The 15,416-nt window shown below is 48.0% G+C and overlaps 1 protein-coding gene across 1 annotated transcript in view; it reads right to left on the bottom strand.

The window, feature by feature from the left end:
* Positions 1–15,416, bottom strand: part of LOC116951028 (bifunctional heparan sulfate N-deacetylase/N-sulfotransferase 2-like) — an 82,429-nt gene that overhangs the window by 36,812 nt on the left and 30,201 nt on the right. Inside the window, exons 5-6 of the mRNA XM_076073378.1 lie at positions 10,144–10,329; positions 3,552–3,680 (exon numbers count right to left, since the gene is read on the bottom strand). Coding sequence (XP_075929493.1) covers positions 3,552–3,680; positions 10,144–10,329 — 315 coding nt within the window. The remainder of the gene's footprint in view (positions 1–3,551; positions 3,681–10,143; positions 10,330–15,416) is intronic.

Genomic DNA, 15,416 nt, shown 5'->3' with positions numbered 1-15,416 from the left:
GGTACAAGAAAAAAACCAAAACGCTAAAAAAAAATAAGTGGCAGTACCCTCGCTTTACCCCGCCGCCCGCGAACTGCCGATCGACGAACTGCGGTGTCACAGTTCACAATGCTCGGTGGGCGGAAGAGATGGCGGTTGAATTTAAGAAACTTGTGCCACGGTTTGAACTGCTGCTGCCAGGATAAGAATCGAACCGGCGACCACTGGTTTGCGAGTCCAGTGTGCTACCCATTACCTTGTCGCCCCTAATAAATCACTGCAAGTCCATCGGGATTTTTTTTTTTTTAATATCCGCTGGCAATTACTCTGCGCCCAATTTCCATTTTTCAACCAGCTCACCACCACCGCCACCACCCCCCACGTTGACTTACTACGTCAACACTGAGCGGAAATATAATTGCCGAGTAAAACTTCTGCGAAAGCTTCTCGCGGATCGCGCCGGGCGCGGCTCTCAGGGCACGCCGCTCGTCGTTCGGCGTTTGCGCCGGACATCGTGCCGGGCGAGAGCCACTTCACGGTTCCCGGCACGTGGCAGGCGAAAAACGTCGGACACAGTGGCGAAACGACGCACGGCTCAGCCCGCCGACGCGTCGGAGAGAGCCGCGTCGAGCGACCGCAACGGGAGTAACCGTGTCCCGGCCGGCGAGCACTCGTGGGTGTCGACCGTTTCATCCGGTGTAGCAATGACCCGAGCAATATTCCCCTTGCGATGACAAGAAGCGTGCCTGCGTGCACGCCGCTGTGGCAGCCTCGTGTTTGTCCTCCCAAATTTATAAACCCAGCCGCCTTAGGCTGAAGGAGGAAACACCCCCCCCCTCCCCCCTTAGGCTGAGGTCAGGGGTCTCGAGGCAGAGCAGAGGAAGCCCCAAGGCTGTACAAGAGGGATCAATGGTAGCACAGAATGGACTTTAGCTATAGCAGCTGGGCAGGGCGTCATTAGGGCAAAACAGGTGGTCCCTTTAGACTAATGGGAAGAAGGGAAAGGAGAGGGTCTTATTTAAGGTGGCATTCGCGGTGGCATGCGATTACAACCCAGTGCAATAGTGCGCGTTCAAACTGGAATATAGAACAAAAACGGTGCACTGTGATGTCTGTTGCGTACGGATGCAAAAGTAGAAACTTTACCGTGTTCATCACGAAACACTGGGAACACAATTTATTTTTAAGTGTCTAAAAACCCAGTAATCTACAGTCACAGTGTGGAGTGGGGGCAGCATCATTTTGTGCAGGTGGTGATCAAAAGAGAAAGACCACACAAACAAGAGTTGTGAATATGCATTTCAGGATTCACGTACTGCCAAATGATACCATGAAGGGTCATGCCTTATGCTTACAATTCAACTCAATTAATTCATTATCTTCCATCGTGGTGAACGTGGCTGCAGGGGTGACGTTTGTTATATGGGGTTGCCTGCTGCTGCAACTGGCAACGCACTGTAATCGAGGCAGAAATTGAGCTGCCCAATTAAATTCCTGCAAAAGCTCCCAGCACGTGGGGTGAAACGTCAGACATCGTGCTGAATAACACGACGGCACAGCCCGAAAAACATCACAGAGAGAGCACTACACAGCACCTGGCCGTGAAAACCCACACAAGGAGAGAGACAATATCACCGTCTCTCTGGAGTAAGAAATCGTGGCGTGGATCTCCCATCGATGGACTCGTCAGTGCTTGGTGAATTAAAGTTGAACGGGTGAAACCGCGTGGTTAATTCGTCCATAAACCCAGATTTCCGGAGGTCTCATCGACCTGCGATGGGGATTTGAACCGGCGACCTGCCCATCCCTGAGCAGATCTTTAAGTACAGGATCGCTCGCCCATGCAAGTGAACCCCTACAGGGCGATGAGATTTTGTAAATCATCTGCCAGTGCTCAAATTAACAGCTGCCCTTTTAACGATCGCAAACATCCATAGCTGAGAGCTTTTTTTTTTACAAATTTGACCATCAGCAATTCTTAATAATTGACCAAAATCCACGACCATTTGAATATCGCTAAGTGGAAACAATGGAAGCAAGCCTTATAGTTTTAGCCACGAGGCTTTTCTTTTATCAGCTTTGCACACGTGTGAATTAATTTATCACTTAGCGTTAGCCATTCATTGGTTTCGATATAAAAAAGACAGGAGACACGGGAAATATTTTCACGACCAGGCACACAACATCGACCAGGCACACAACATCGAGCAGACCTCTCGCTGCGACTGTGTCTACTAGTCACGTGCGTATTTCCAGTCTCATTATTATTACAAGCAAAATGACGGATAAACACACGAGCAAACGAGCATCTTTCAATAAATAAATATTTAGAATGACATTTCCAACTTTAGTCTGAAGGCTCAAAGAAACAGAGCCCAGGCATTTTTCTACACCACAACACATGCTGCTAGTAGTTTAGCGTGGTTAAGATGGGTCCATCCTGCAAATAATTTAACGGGTCCCCCTCCACCTACCCACCCACGCTCTGTCCAAGTGCCCCACTATTTAAAGCCAGGCGCTTGGACAGCTACGGCGGCACCTGGGGTCTCCGGTGCAGTTGCACCGCCTGCGCACCTGAAAGCTACGCCGCTACACCGCGCTTTGTTTGACTACGCGGCGCTTCGGTAAACCGCGGCCGCTGGAGGAGGAGTTAAACGTCGTGTCGCCCACGCTTGACGAGCACTTCTGATTGAGCTGTCTGGGAGCACGGGAAATCCCAGGTGCTTGTGTCAACGTCAACGCTGTGGATCTCGTTTACAGGGATATTCAGCGTGCCCCCTTCCCCACCACCTGCTTCCCCCTTTCGATAAAAAATCAATGTCGGGAATTAGGCGGCAAGTGGGAAACTCGCCAGGTCGGGGACCTCATTGAGCTGCGTAGAAATTCTATCCACGGGACAGTAGGGTCAAGACCCCAAACCCTTCCCCCCACACCCCTCCATCCCCAGCTCTTCCAGAAGACAGACACAGAATCGTTAATGTCCACAGAGGGAAGGGATAATGCTTTTACCCTTTATCAAAAAAAGCACGCCTCTTAAATCACAGTAGCCCCCAACCCCCGGAGCGGCAGTTGGAACATCGGCGCAAGCATCTTAATTTCCCCCGCCTCTGTCCGTCCGCTCAGCAGTATAAATGACCCAGACTGGACCAGGCCTGGTTAGAGATTATTTAATGACCCAGACTGGACCAAGCCTGGTCAGAGATTCTTTAAATAACCCAGACTGGACCAGGCCTGGTGATTCATTAATGACCCGGACTGGACCAAGCCTGGTCAGAGATTCTTTAAATAACCCAGACTGGACCAGGCCTGGTTAGAGATTATTTAATGACCCAGACTGGACCAGGCCTGGTGATTCTTTAATGACCCGGACCAACAGGACCAGGCCATCTTGAGCGCTTCAGTGGCTTTCCAATGCAAGCGCCGACTCCCCCTTTGTCTGTCGAGACTCGGTAGACCGAGCCCTGCAGTGCGTATGGTGCCAGGCTGTAAGGTGCTTCTGTGGCACCCCGAGTGAGCTATAAGATGAAGGTACGTAAAAGGTGCAACCCCAACCCCCCCCCCCGCCCTCTTACTGGGTTGAGCAGCACGGTGAGGAAGAGCTCGCCCCCCTGGATGCTCTTGTCCAGCTCCTTGGAGCCTCCGGGATACTCCTTGATGAAGATGGTGTGAGTGAAGAGGCCACACGTCTGGCGAGGAAGAACCTGCTCGCCAAAGAACAAGGAGGAGGAGGAGGAGGAGAAAGGTTCGCCGAGTTATCCGCTCGCTCGTTTGCGCACACGGTTCAGCGTCGATTATCTGACTCGCTGGGGATTTGGAGAATAAGCGATCGTGTGAAGAGGTCGGATCTGTGAAAATTGATAGAAAATTACAGTTGCCCATCCGCGTGTGCACAATTAGGTTACCGGACGAAAATAAATTACAGACAGCTTGAAACGGAGCACGGTGTATTCCTGCGTTTCAGAAGTACGCGGGATTAAGAATTCAATACCGCACGCGAGATAAGGTGGATTTGTGAACATCTATCGAAAATGACGGTTAGACACATGCACAAATACTGCACTGGGTGCGGGTGGCTAATTTGCTACCTCCGTTAATTAACTCATTAATTTTTAGCTCATCAACCGCCTCTTGGCAGTGAGTCGTTGACGGCATGCTGGGCTTAACATCTCCACCCTCGTCTCTCACATTTGATCTCATTTAATGAAGAGATTTCCGGCAACGAGCAGAGCTTCGCGTCAATCCATGGATGTTGATTAAATTGTTTTTGCCCCTTATCATAAAGGGCTCAAGCAGATGGACTTCCCCAAAGCCAATTCCGTCATTTTGCCGGTCACACGAGGACACAGAGCAACCCGTTGCATGAGCAAGGAAAAATAATGGGCAATTATAAATTTGCACAATTGCAATTCATGTGTTCACATGAAAGATGCACTGCCTTTCATTACGATGAGCATTTCAGGTTTTTTTTTTCATACGATAAGATGACAATTCACACAGTATGAAATACGGTTCGGCAATGAAAAGATGATTTAAGAAATGTGAACACCTGCAACAACAATGTGATCAACGAAGCCGCATTTCCATATGCAGCATCCGGAGATTGGCTGTCCTTCATCATCCCTCCGGGGTCGATAAAAGGTAAACCCATTTTGTATTAAAGTCAACACTTGTTTTCCGAGGAATAAGACTTGCCCCACCATAGGAACGTGGAATTTCCTACTACTGACTCTGGGCCAGGGGCAGACACTTAGTGCCCGCCCCAAAAGCCTGCTCTGCATACATGTGTGGTCCTGCGGGATTAACGCTAAATGCAGTCGCTAAAGAAGAATCTTGTGGACAGCGGATATTGACGTCGAAAAATTGTGGAATTTTCCATCACTGGCCCAGGGCTGTGAATGGGAGATGAGTATTTGCCTCAAGGCCCATTTGTGCGCGAAATCGCTTTGGTTTTGAATTCTGAAATTTCCATCACTGCTGCCCCATAGATTACTGACCATTTCCAACACGGGATGTATCTTAAACACAAGTAGTGTAGCGATTCACCTTTATCATGAGTCAATGCACTTCTTGTGAACCATGGTTGAGATTTTATATTGATAAAAATCTCGAAACAAGGAGATTAGTGTAGCGGCCTCTAGTGGCTGGAGAGATCACATGAACCCAATTACTGTACATAGTGCACATCGATCAGATGTATGTCAACTTAAGAATTACATTAATTCATAAATCACCGCTTTGTTACACGCCAGGAATACACACCCACTTTAAACCGATTTTGTACATTTTAATTCCATGTGGAACGTGTAAACAAACCGTAATAGTAGTAATAATAATAGTGATGGTGGCATTATTTGATTAATCATTGCAAAGCCTATGTCATATAGAGGAAGCGGGGGGAAAGCATCCATAAACAAAACTATTTTGTATCTTAGCAGGTAATGCCCACCGAGCTATATAGCTCGTTTCCAGAAGCGACCAGGCCACAAATGATAGCTCAACGAAGTGGCTTATCACGTGGAAATGTATAGCAGCCAAATACTCTAAACGCACGTTTCTAAGTGTGGAGGTAAAAACCGGAGGACCCGGAGAAAAATCTACACGACCACGAGGATAGAGAAATGTAGACTTGAAATATACAGCAGCCATCTGAGTCAGGGTCGGGATCGAACCGACGACCTCCTGTATAGCAGGCGAGGCAGTTCACCACAGCGGCGCCGTGGCGAAGACTGGCCAGAGTGCACTACGATGGTCGGCGATTAAAAGGCTGCTTTGGCTGGAGACGAGCTAAGAGCATCGCTTAAATATTCAAGAGCTGAGCCGAGCCAGATATGACAAGCGAAACGCAATGTTGAAATTACATTTCTCTCTTAAAGGCAGCGGTGGGCAGAGCCTTTACTAGAGGAAGGCTGACATGGTCGATCCTCGTGATTTACATGGCTGTGGGTGGGTGGAGGTTGCAGTGATGGTGGCAGTGATATATTCGAAATTCCCTCTCCGCTGGCCAAGTGGTAAATTCAGTATTGCCGGACCAAACAGAGCCACCAACGGCAAAGAGAGCTTGGGTTGTAAAGTCACCAGGGAATATTCCAGATTTTAAAATATTATACACGATTAAAAAATTGATCAAACAAACCTATTCATAACACAGATACTGAAAGTACATGCAAAGACAAAGATTCCCTGTATAGCCTACACAGACTATCGGGGCAAGTGAGGTTAACGGGCACGTTCGAAGGCTGGCACTGCACACGAGAGGACAGTGTGGCCAGCACCACGCCCACATCAGGTACTCATTTAAGGCTGAGCTAACCTAGTGGGGGCCCAATATTCGCCACTGATCTTAGCCATGGCCGGGAATTGAACTTTGGCTGCTGGGTTCATTGTGCAGTGAGCTAACCGCACAACTACCAGTCCCTGCTTTTAGCGAGCACCTATGAAGGCTCGGCAAGGCAAATGAGGGGGTGGGTGGTGATGTTTTACGACACACCACACCAGGAACTCATTTGAGGCTGAGTCGACCAGTCCAGATAATCTGTTGGCCATGTGCACTGCACTACCGCTCCCCACACACACAGACACACATGACTTACATAACTCTCAATATTCATCCTCATCACAAATGCCTTCCAACTCAACCTTGTGGATCCCAATTCCCACGTGCGTCCTGCAGCCCAGCATCTGTAGAGGTGCAAGTCCTCGGGTAGAATTTTAAACGGATTTGGATGTTTAACCATCCAGCCCATTACCTCCTGCTCCTCCTCCTCCCTCCTCCTCTCGATGGGTCCCTGTGCCTGCTTCGGCCTACTTTGGCTATGGGGGACATTTTTGACTGATAGCGACGACGATCCCTGCACCAGACTCGAAGCGTTTCGCACCTCCGATTAGCACGGTCGGCTAAGTACGGTGCGAAAATCAGTTCAACATACGTACGTACAAATACATGCGTCTCACTCGTTGTTGCAGAAGGCCACCCAAGCAGTGTGTGTCCCTGTCTGAAGAAAAATTCAAACTGAGCCCTACTGAGAGAGGGCACATTCGCATACTGTCCGTGGAATTTCATGAAAACATTATAAGATGATATAAGTACCACTTTGCGGAGCGCTCGCTGTGGTTATCCTATGGGGTAACACGAGACTCAGCCATATGACTGTGGAATTTCCGCCACCTAAATACGCAGCTCGGTTGCTTGACTTTCAATTTTTGTTGTTCAAAACGGCCCAGAATATTCTGGAGAAAAGCTTTTTTTTCTATATACAGATATGAAATGTTTACTTGATTGTCATTAAATATAACTAAGGAAACAGAAAGCTAGCACATCTATAATTTGTGTAATTATACCCTGTGCTTGAGAGTGTTGCCAGATTGGGGATTTCACTGAGCCACATTTTTCCCCGGTCATTTTGTTAACGAATGCGGCACACACACGCACACATGCGCACACGCGCGCACGCTCGCGCTAAACACACCGTGCTCCATTCCACTCGTATGCTCACCGCTACACTACCACTCACGCTCCCCACAAAACAAAAGATACAACGGCAAACATCCCCGTGTAGTTGTATCGGTTGTTGGAGCAAGTGCTGTTAGTGAGCACCACTTCATGGCCAGCAGGTGTGGCCAGGACCCCTCTCAGACCATAACGACGATGCAGATGTTTACAATACCACACCAGGCACTTATTTAAGGCTGAACTAAGCTAGGTGATGTCCAGGACCTGCTCAGGCATCACTTGCTACCGATTGTAGCAGGAGCTAGAAATCGGAACCCAGGTTCGTAGTGCAGTAAGCAAACCACTTTGTGGCAGCTCTTACTTGTGTACACAAAAATACAGATTTCTCCGAATAGCCTTAACAGACTGTTGGGGCAAGTGCTGTGAGCGAGCACCTATGAAGGCCGGTGCTCCTTTGTCTCCCCAGTGGCGATGTTTACACATCGCACCAGGTACTCATTTGAGGCTGAGTCGACCTTGGGGAGGCCTCGGACCGGTTAAGATAATCGTCACTGTTGTTCGCCGTGAGTGGGAATCAAACCCGGGTCGCGCAAACCACGACACTACCGCGACCCACACTTGTATACACACACACAAAGACCCAGAGACCCGTGCACACATAAAGATAGGGAGAGACACAAAGACACGCGCGTGCACACAAACATGCACACACAGAGAAAGAGACACGCATAAACAGACACGCGCACACACATATAAATATACGCGCGCAAATACACACGCACTCTGGCCAGCGTGTAGCCCCCCTGCTGGGAGCCAGAGACTGGACATAATAAGACTTTTAGTTTACATATGCTTCGATTTTAAAAGGAAATTAAATAGTTTTAGCTGTGCTGGCACTCGGTATACACAGAAACACATGACTAATATCGTGTTGAACAGCTAAAAGTATATGGGTTTTACAAAAAATGATCCTCAACACTTTGACCCAGTTTCTCATTCTGTAGTTATAGAGGAACATTTATTTGAATATTGATGCCGTATAACCCTCGTCTTTCCCGAGGGATACGTTCTGAAGATGCTTGCGAATAGAAAATTTCGCGGATGATGATATTGGCCTACGAATACATATATATTTTAATGAATTACCTTAAATAAATACCTAAACAAGCTATTAAATACATGAAAAAATCATAACGTAAAAATATACAAATTGGTTATAATAAACATAAATTAAAAACAAATTTGTATTCAAATATTAAGTAAAAGTTTGTAACTTAACTCACTTAAAATTATAATGATGCTGCGCAATAGAAGGATATAGTAACGATGATGACAATGGTGATGACAATGGTGATGACGGCGATGATGATGGCGATGATGATGATGATCGTTGTGATATCGTGACTCCTCCTACATAGACAGCAGAGTTCCAGATGCGATTCGCAGAGAGCCAACATCGCGGATGGCGAGTTCATGAATAAACGAGGGAATAGCTGCACCGTGTATCCTTCGACGTATTTTTTTACGCAACGGTTCCAATTCTTCCCGTTCATCCCGCACCGGCAATGGAGGCAAGAGCTCAAAATGCCCGTAGCTCCAGTGAAAAGCTGTGTTGCCATTAGGGATTCCCCCTCTTCAATACCCGACACGGTGATCAAAGGCGTTAACCGGGGCAAAGAAGTCCAATTGTAAATACAGCAGCTGCGGCTGAGCATCAAACTCAGGCCACCGGGTCCGTAGCATCGTGCGCTAACCACGACGCACCCGGGGGCTTGTTTAACCATACTTCACCAAGCTGGTCAGTGCAGACTGTTGAAGGGCTGGGGGCGGGAGGGTAAGGAAAGGAGGAGGGGGGGCAGGAGGAGGAGGCAAGACCGGTTGATGTTGCAGCACCCACACCGTTTGGAATCCCCTTGTGTCCCCGTTTGTCGATTCGAGGAGTTACCATCAACGAAAGCTCGACAACTCACGCTGGATGTCAACTACCGTCACATTTGCAACTCTGATTTGACAACAGCGAATTTGCAAGTATAGTAAAAAATTTGATTGAAAGCTTTCGTGACTGCAGGGATTCATATTCTTGGTTCTTTCGGTAAAGTCACATAGAAGGGAAACAATAAAATAATAAAAATATAAAACAATAAAATTCTCACGACGTTTCGACTGCAACACAAGCAATCATCATTAGGTGTGAAAACCACAGCAAAAAAAACATTTAAAAAAACCGCCACTTTTATAAAAAAAAATTGCTGTGGTTTTCACACCTGATGATGATTGCTTGTGTTGCAGTCGAAACGTCGTGAGAATTGTATTGTTTTATATTTTTATTATTTTATTGTTTCCCTTCTACGTGACTTTACCAAAAGAACCACGAATATACTAAAAATGTTTACTATTGCTGCGAGTCCGTTTCGTGTTTTACTCTTCTCTATCACTCTGTTGTTTCGTTCGAGTTGCACGCGCGACGGCTTCATGTATCTACCAATTTAAACTTCCTCTGTCGTTTTCCGCCGCCGCCAATCCGAGCTTGTGGCTGGAAAACCTGTGAAAAAAGAGCCCCCCCACCATAGCTCACTGGTCGGCTTCTTCCCGGCCTTAAATCAAACGGCCCAAAACGCCATCGCTCGCCACCAGTGTCGTCCGTCGCCGGGTAATCGAACCCAGGGTCGCTACCGGATTCACAGCACGGTGGTCGTTAGCCGGCGCCCGCTCACCTTGATCCCGCGGTGGATGAACCCACGGCGGAAGCGCGCGGGCTTGAGGTGCGGGTACTCCTCTGTGCTCGTCACGCGGATGTTCCACACGCTCTTCCACGCCTCGTACAGCTGCGTGTGCACGGGGTAGACGCCCGAGTGGTGCGGCGCCACAGCGTAGCCCATGTCCGTCGGGATGCCGTGGTCCTGCGCGCACAAAGACAAAGATCACCCGCATAGCCTTAACAGACTTTTGGGGCAAGTGCTGTTAGCGAGCACCTTATGAAGGCCGGCACGGCACAGGAGGGGGTGGGTGGTCAGCACCAGACCCGGCCGCCTTTGTCTCCAAAGTAGTGATGTTTGCACACCGCACCAGGTACTCATTTGAGGCTGAGTCGACCTAGGGGAGGCCCAGGACCGGTTCAGATAATCGTCACTGGTGTTGGCCATGAGTGGGAATTGAACTCGGGTCGCCGGGTTCGTAGCGCAGCGTGCTAACAGCTACACTATCACTCCCCAAAGACAAAGATCCCCCGTATAGCCTTAACAGACTTTAGGGGCAAGTGCTGTTAGCGAGCACCTATGAAGGGCGGAATGGTACACGACGGGTGGGTGGCCAGCACCACGGCCGACCACCTTTGTCTCCCTAGTGACGATGTTTACACACCGCACCAGGTACTCATTTGAGGCTGAGTCGACCTAGGGGAGGCCCACGCCCGGTTCAAATAATCGTCACCGGTGTTGGCCGCGCAGCGTAGCGCTAACCGCTGCACCACCGCTCCCCACGTCGGGTTCATTGACAGAATCAGAATCTTTATTTAGACTGGAGAAATCTGATGAGAAATATGAAACTCTTTTCACCGGCCCTCACCTGATTCACTCCGGTCACTCACTCACCATCGGTCAGTCGCCTCCTTATAACTCTTCTATGGCTACAACCGTGGTGACTGTGTCCGTGTACTTCACTCGTCGATTCCCCGTCCCATATTGAGGACTCAGGGTACAAAGACACCGGCCGTTTAGTCGTATCCGCACCGTGTTCAACCACCACCCTTGCAGGTCATTACAACTCACTCACCCACTCGCTCGCCCACTCGCTCGCCCACTCGCTCGCCCACTCGCTCGCCCACTCGCCCGCCCGCTCGCCCGCCCGCTCGCCCGCCCGCTCGCTCGCCCGCTCGCTCACCCGCTCGCTCACCCGCTCGCTCACCCACTCGCTCACCCACTCACTCACCCACTCACTCACCCACTCACTCACCCACTCGCTCACCCACTCACTCACCCACTCGCTCACCCACTCACTCACCCACTCACTCAACCACCACACATCAGGCCCCTACACTTCTCTCTCTGCTTCTTCCCTTGCACTGCTCCGTTTGTAATTCCCTCCAATCGTCTCTTTTCCCATGCTCTTATAAAAAGTTTCCTCAGTTCCAGGATCACATTAACTCGTCTCTATTACACTTTGAAAAGTACTGTTTATTGCTGGCCGCTTGATGTTTTGGGCCTTGAAACTAAAACTATAAACTACACTTTTTTATGCGAAACCATTTTTTTATATTACTAGGTAAGGCCCACTGAGCTTTAAAGATACTTTTCAAAAGCGACCTGGTCACAAATGACAGCTCACCAAAAGTAGCTTATCCCGTGGAAATCTACAGCAGCAGCCAAAATACTCTGAACGCGTGATGTCGATTCGAAATGTGGAGGGGAAAACCGGAGGAGGCAAAAAATCCACGCGACCACGGGGAGAGAGATGCGCAAACTCCAAATATACAGCAGCAGCAGTAGCAGGCGTCAGGGTACGGGATCGAACCCACGACCTCCTGCATACCAGGCGAGGTAGTTAACATCTCGCCAACCTTGGCGCTCCATGACCCTCATACACAGGCAAGAACTCCCTCCCTGTGACCATCAGCAGTCGACCCCTTACCCCAGTTCAATCCAGGTTCCAGACCTTCCTCTTCTCGACACATGACCAACCTTTTAAATGATTAAATATATAGTATCGTGTGTATGTATATATGTACACATTATACAGGATATACAGCCTTCTCTCCAGTTAAAACAATGGGGCAAATTTCTCAAATGCCCCCCCCCCATCACGTCTGTCCACCCAGCGTGATAAATGGGGGTGTACCACGCGGTCAATCAACAGGTCGCATTTGGTGGGGGAAAGTGTGGGGACTCCCATCTCTTTCAAGATGTCTCGCGAGCGTGGGCGGGAAGGCCAAACTACCCTGTGGAGGAGCTCTCCAGAGCTCCCTCTCGTAGCTCATTGGATTCCTCCAGTCTAAGTAAAGATTCCCCGATTCACCTCAATTTCCTTGGGCTGCATTTGTTCTATACAACAGAACCCCTCTTAACGTGACACCCCTGTTAACGACTAATCTAGCGTATAGTCGTGTATAGCAGCGTAGTGTATAGCTGTGTATAGTGTAGTGTATATTAGTGTAGTGTCTAGTAGTGTATAGTCGTGTATAGTAGAACCCCTCTTAACGTGCCACCCCTGTTAACGACTAATCGCTGAACGACGGGCCTCCATAGAGCCCAATGTGAAGTGTATAGCAGCGTAGTGTATAGTGTAGTGTATAGTAGTGTAGTGTATAATAGTGTAGTGTATAGTAGTGTAGTGTATAGTAGTGTATAGTGTAGTGTATAGAATAGTGTATAGTAGTGTAGTGTCTAGTAGTGTATAGCAGTGTAGTGTATAGTGTAGTGTATAGTAGTGTAGTGTCTAGTAGTGTATAGTAGTGTAGTGTATAGTGTAGTGTATAGTAGTGTAGTGTCTAGTAGTGTATAGTAGTGTAGTGTCTTGTAGTGTATAGTGTAGTGTATAGTCGTGTATAGTAGTGTAGTGTATAGTAGTGTAGTGTATAGTAGTGTATAGTGTAGTGTATAGTTGTGTATAGTGTAGTGTATAGTAGTGTAGTGTATAGTAGTGTATAGTGTAGAGTAGAACCCCTCTTAACGACCACATGTTTATAATGTTGTTAGTATCTTTATATATTCGTATCCATTCAAATATTATAAAGTACGCTTGGGTGAAAAAGGGTGACTTTCGATCCTACCGGAACGAATTAAGCCTCTAACGTGTACAGTATTTCCTAGACTCGCTTAACGACCAAATCACCTAACGACCGGTTTCGTGGAATCAATTACCGTCGTTAAGAGGGGTTCTACTATACTGCATCTTGAGACGAGGGTCGCATTTAGATTATCTATTAATCCAAACTGTACCGTGTGGTATTCTAAATATATATATTTTTTTAATCGGAGCTTTACATTTGTCAAGGATAGCCGCTCTGTGTGTGTGCCACTGGGCGTTCCGCTCAGAGGGGATATTAAAACGGTTTTGCAGGACAGCGTCAAGTCAATTTCACAATCCCTCCGGAGCAATATGCTTCAGCGAGCATTAAGCCAATTCCGTTTCGGTTAAAAAGAGAAGGAATGACCGTTTGGGAATTTCACTTTAATAGAGGACCACACAAAGCACATTTATGACATTCGGAGCCAACCCAGGTTTACGCGAATACAGCTGTTGCACACACTGGCTTTTACAAACAAAGCCATCAATGTTTAGACTGCGTGGGCATTTCATTTCCTTAATTTCTCTGGCTTAGAATTTTTTTTTTAATAAACTATTTACGAAATGCGCTTCTTTAAGCCTGCTGTGTTTACACTCCCCTGTGCGGGATGTATAAAACGCTCTGCGTTCCACCCCACGATGCTATTTTCTCATCTGCGAACACGGCTACATTCGGGTGCAACGTCTTGCCATTGCGCCGACACCATCATTAGTCCTAACAACAATAACTTCAGTTTTATTTCGCGGCATTTCGTGCAACTGCATCTCACAACGCTCTACAATAATTACGCGCATAATGGACGTCAAGGGATACATCCTATTCATTGCAACGAGTACAATGCACTCATAGGAAGAGTGTGCAAAGGAGCATGGGGACGGAGGACGACGCGCTGGGAATTACATTGAGAGACACAAAGAAGGGCACGTGGATTTTCGGAGAACATGAGGTGGTGTAGAGATATCATGGTGACTGTTAACCCCTTCCAATTCCGATGACGCACGCGTACGTCGCCAGCTTTTTTTCTTCCGATTCCGTTCCGATGACGTACCTAAAATAACTTCATTGACGCTCCTGCAAAGCCACGCGGGAGGGCGTGAGGCAGAGTTTGGCACCAGCTATCAGAGTGCGGTCGCTTCCCTACATGTGTCTGCGGTGAGTACAGTGTCTTTAAAAACAACGGCACTATGCGCCTCTCGAAATAAAATGAACGCTGAACCGCTCGCGCGTTCCGAGATTCAGTGGTGATTGGGATACCCACCCTGCAACTTGCAGATGTCTCGGAATGGAAAAGGGTTAATTAGGAGCAAGTGGACTTGGGCAGGATACATTCATTCAATTTTTTTTTGTAAAAACTCACCCCCACTAAAGAGGGAATCGCAATACTTTACAGGATGAATTAAACGAACATAGTCCTGCCTATAAAATCAAGACATAAATCTTCTTTGGTTCTTTCGGTAAAGTCACGTAGAATGAGAATAAAATAATAAATTGATAAAATAAAATAACACAATAATATTCTCACGACGTTTCGGCCACAACACAAGCGGCCTTCATCAGGTGAAGGGACGAGACTGTCTGGTAGGAAATTCAAGACATAAAGTATCAAAATGAGAGGACATACTCAGGGAAAAGGTTAATTGAAAATCGTGGGTCTTCCAGAGTTTCCTGAACTGTTTGGTTCTCGGAGGCCAATCTGAGGGCCGGCGGGGAAGAGTTCCACATCTTAGGGTCCACGCTCGAGAAGGCCCTACCTACTACCGCCCAGCGTGGAATGAAACATTCTAGGTTGAGCTCGCAGGGCCTGGCTCGAGGAGCGCAAGGTGCGGGGGCCAGATGGGACTGCAGGTACTGAGGACCAAGGCTGTTTTGAGCGTCACGAGAAGGGACGAGGCTTATGGTGGAGTGGCAGCCAACATGAGGAAACGTGCCTGAGAGGATGTCCCCTCCCGTGGAGACAGAGCCAATGAAGTAGGCTCATGCATGGGCGATAAATGGACCGTTGCATCGCAGGACTGCGGGAGATTGCAACGGCTTGGGTTGGGCCTCCATCTCACAGTGATGATGACTGCACTGATTTTATTGCAAGTGATCACGTATAACTTGAAGATATATTGTTTGAGGAACCAGACTTCGATTAAAATAAAAAGCCAAAGCAAATTGTCTTTTAAAAATGTATTTATAAGGAAAGTAATCAGATGTCTGACC

This window comes from Petromyzon marinus, chromosome 41, assembly GCF_048934315.1.
Source record: "Petromyzon marinus isolate PM22_M1 ecotype Great Lakes invasive population chromosome 41, UKy_Petmar_22M1.pri1.0, whole genome shotgun sequence".
NCBI lineage: Eukaryota > Metazoa > Chordata > Hyperoartia > Petromyzontiformes > Petromyzontidae > Petromyzon > Petromyzon marinus.
Note: the sequence above shows the minus strand (reverse complement) of the source record. Positions and strands in the feature narration are given on the sequence as shown.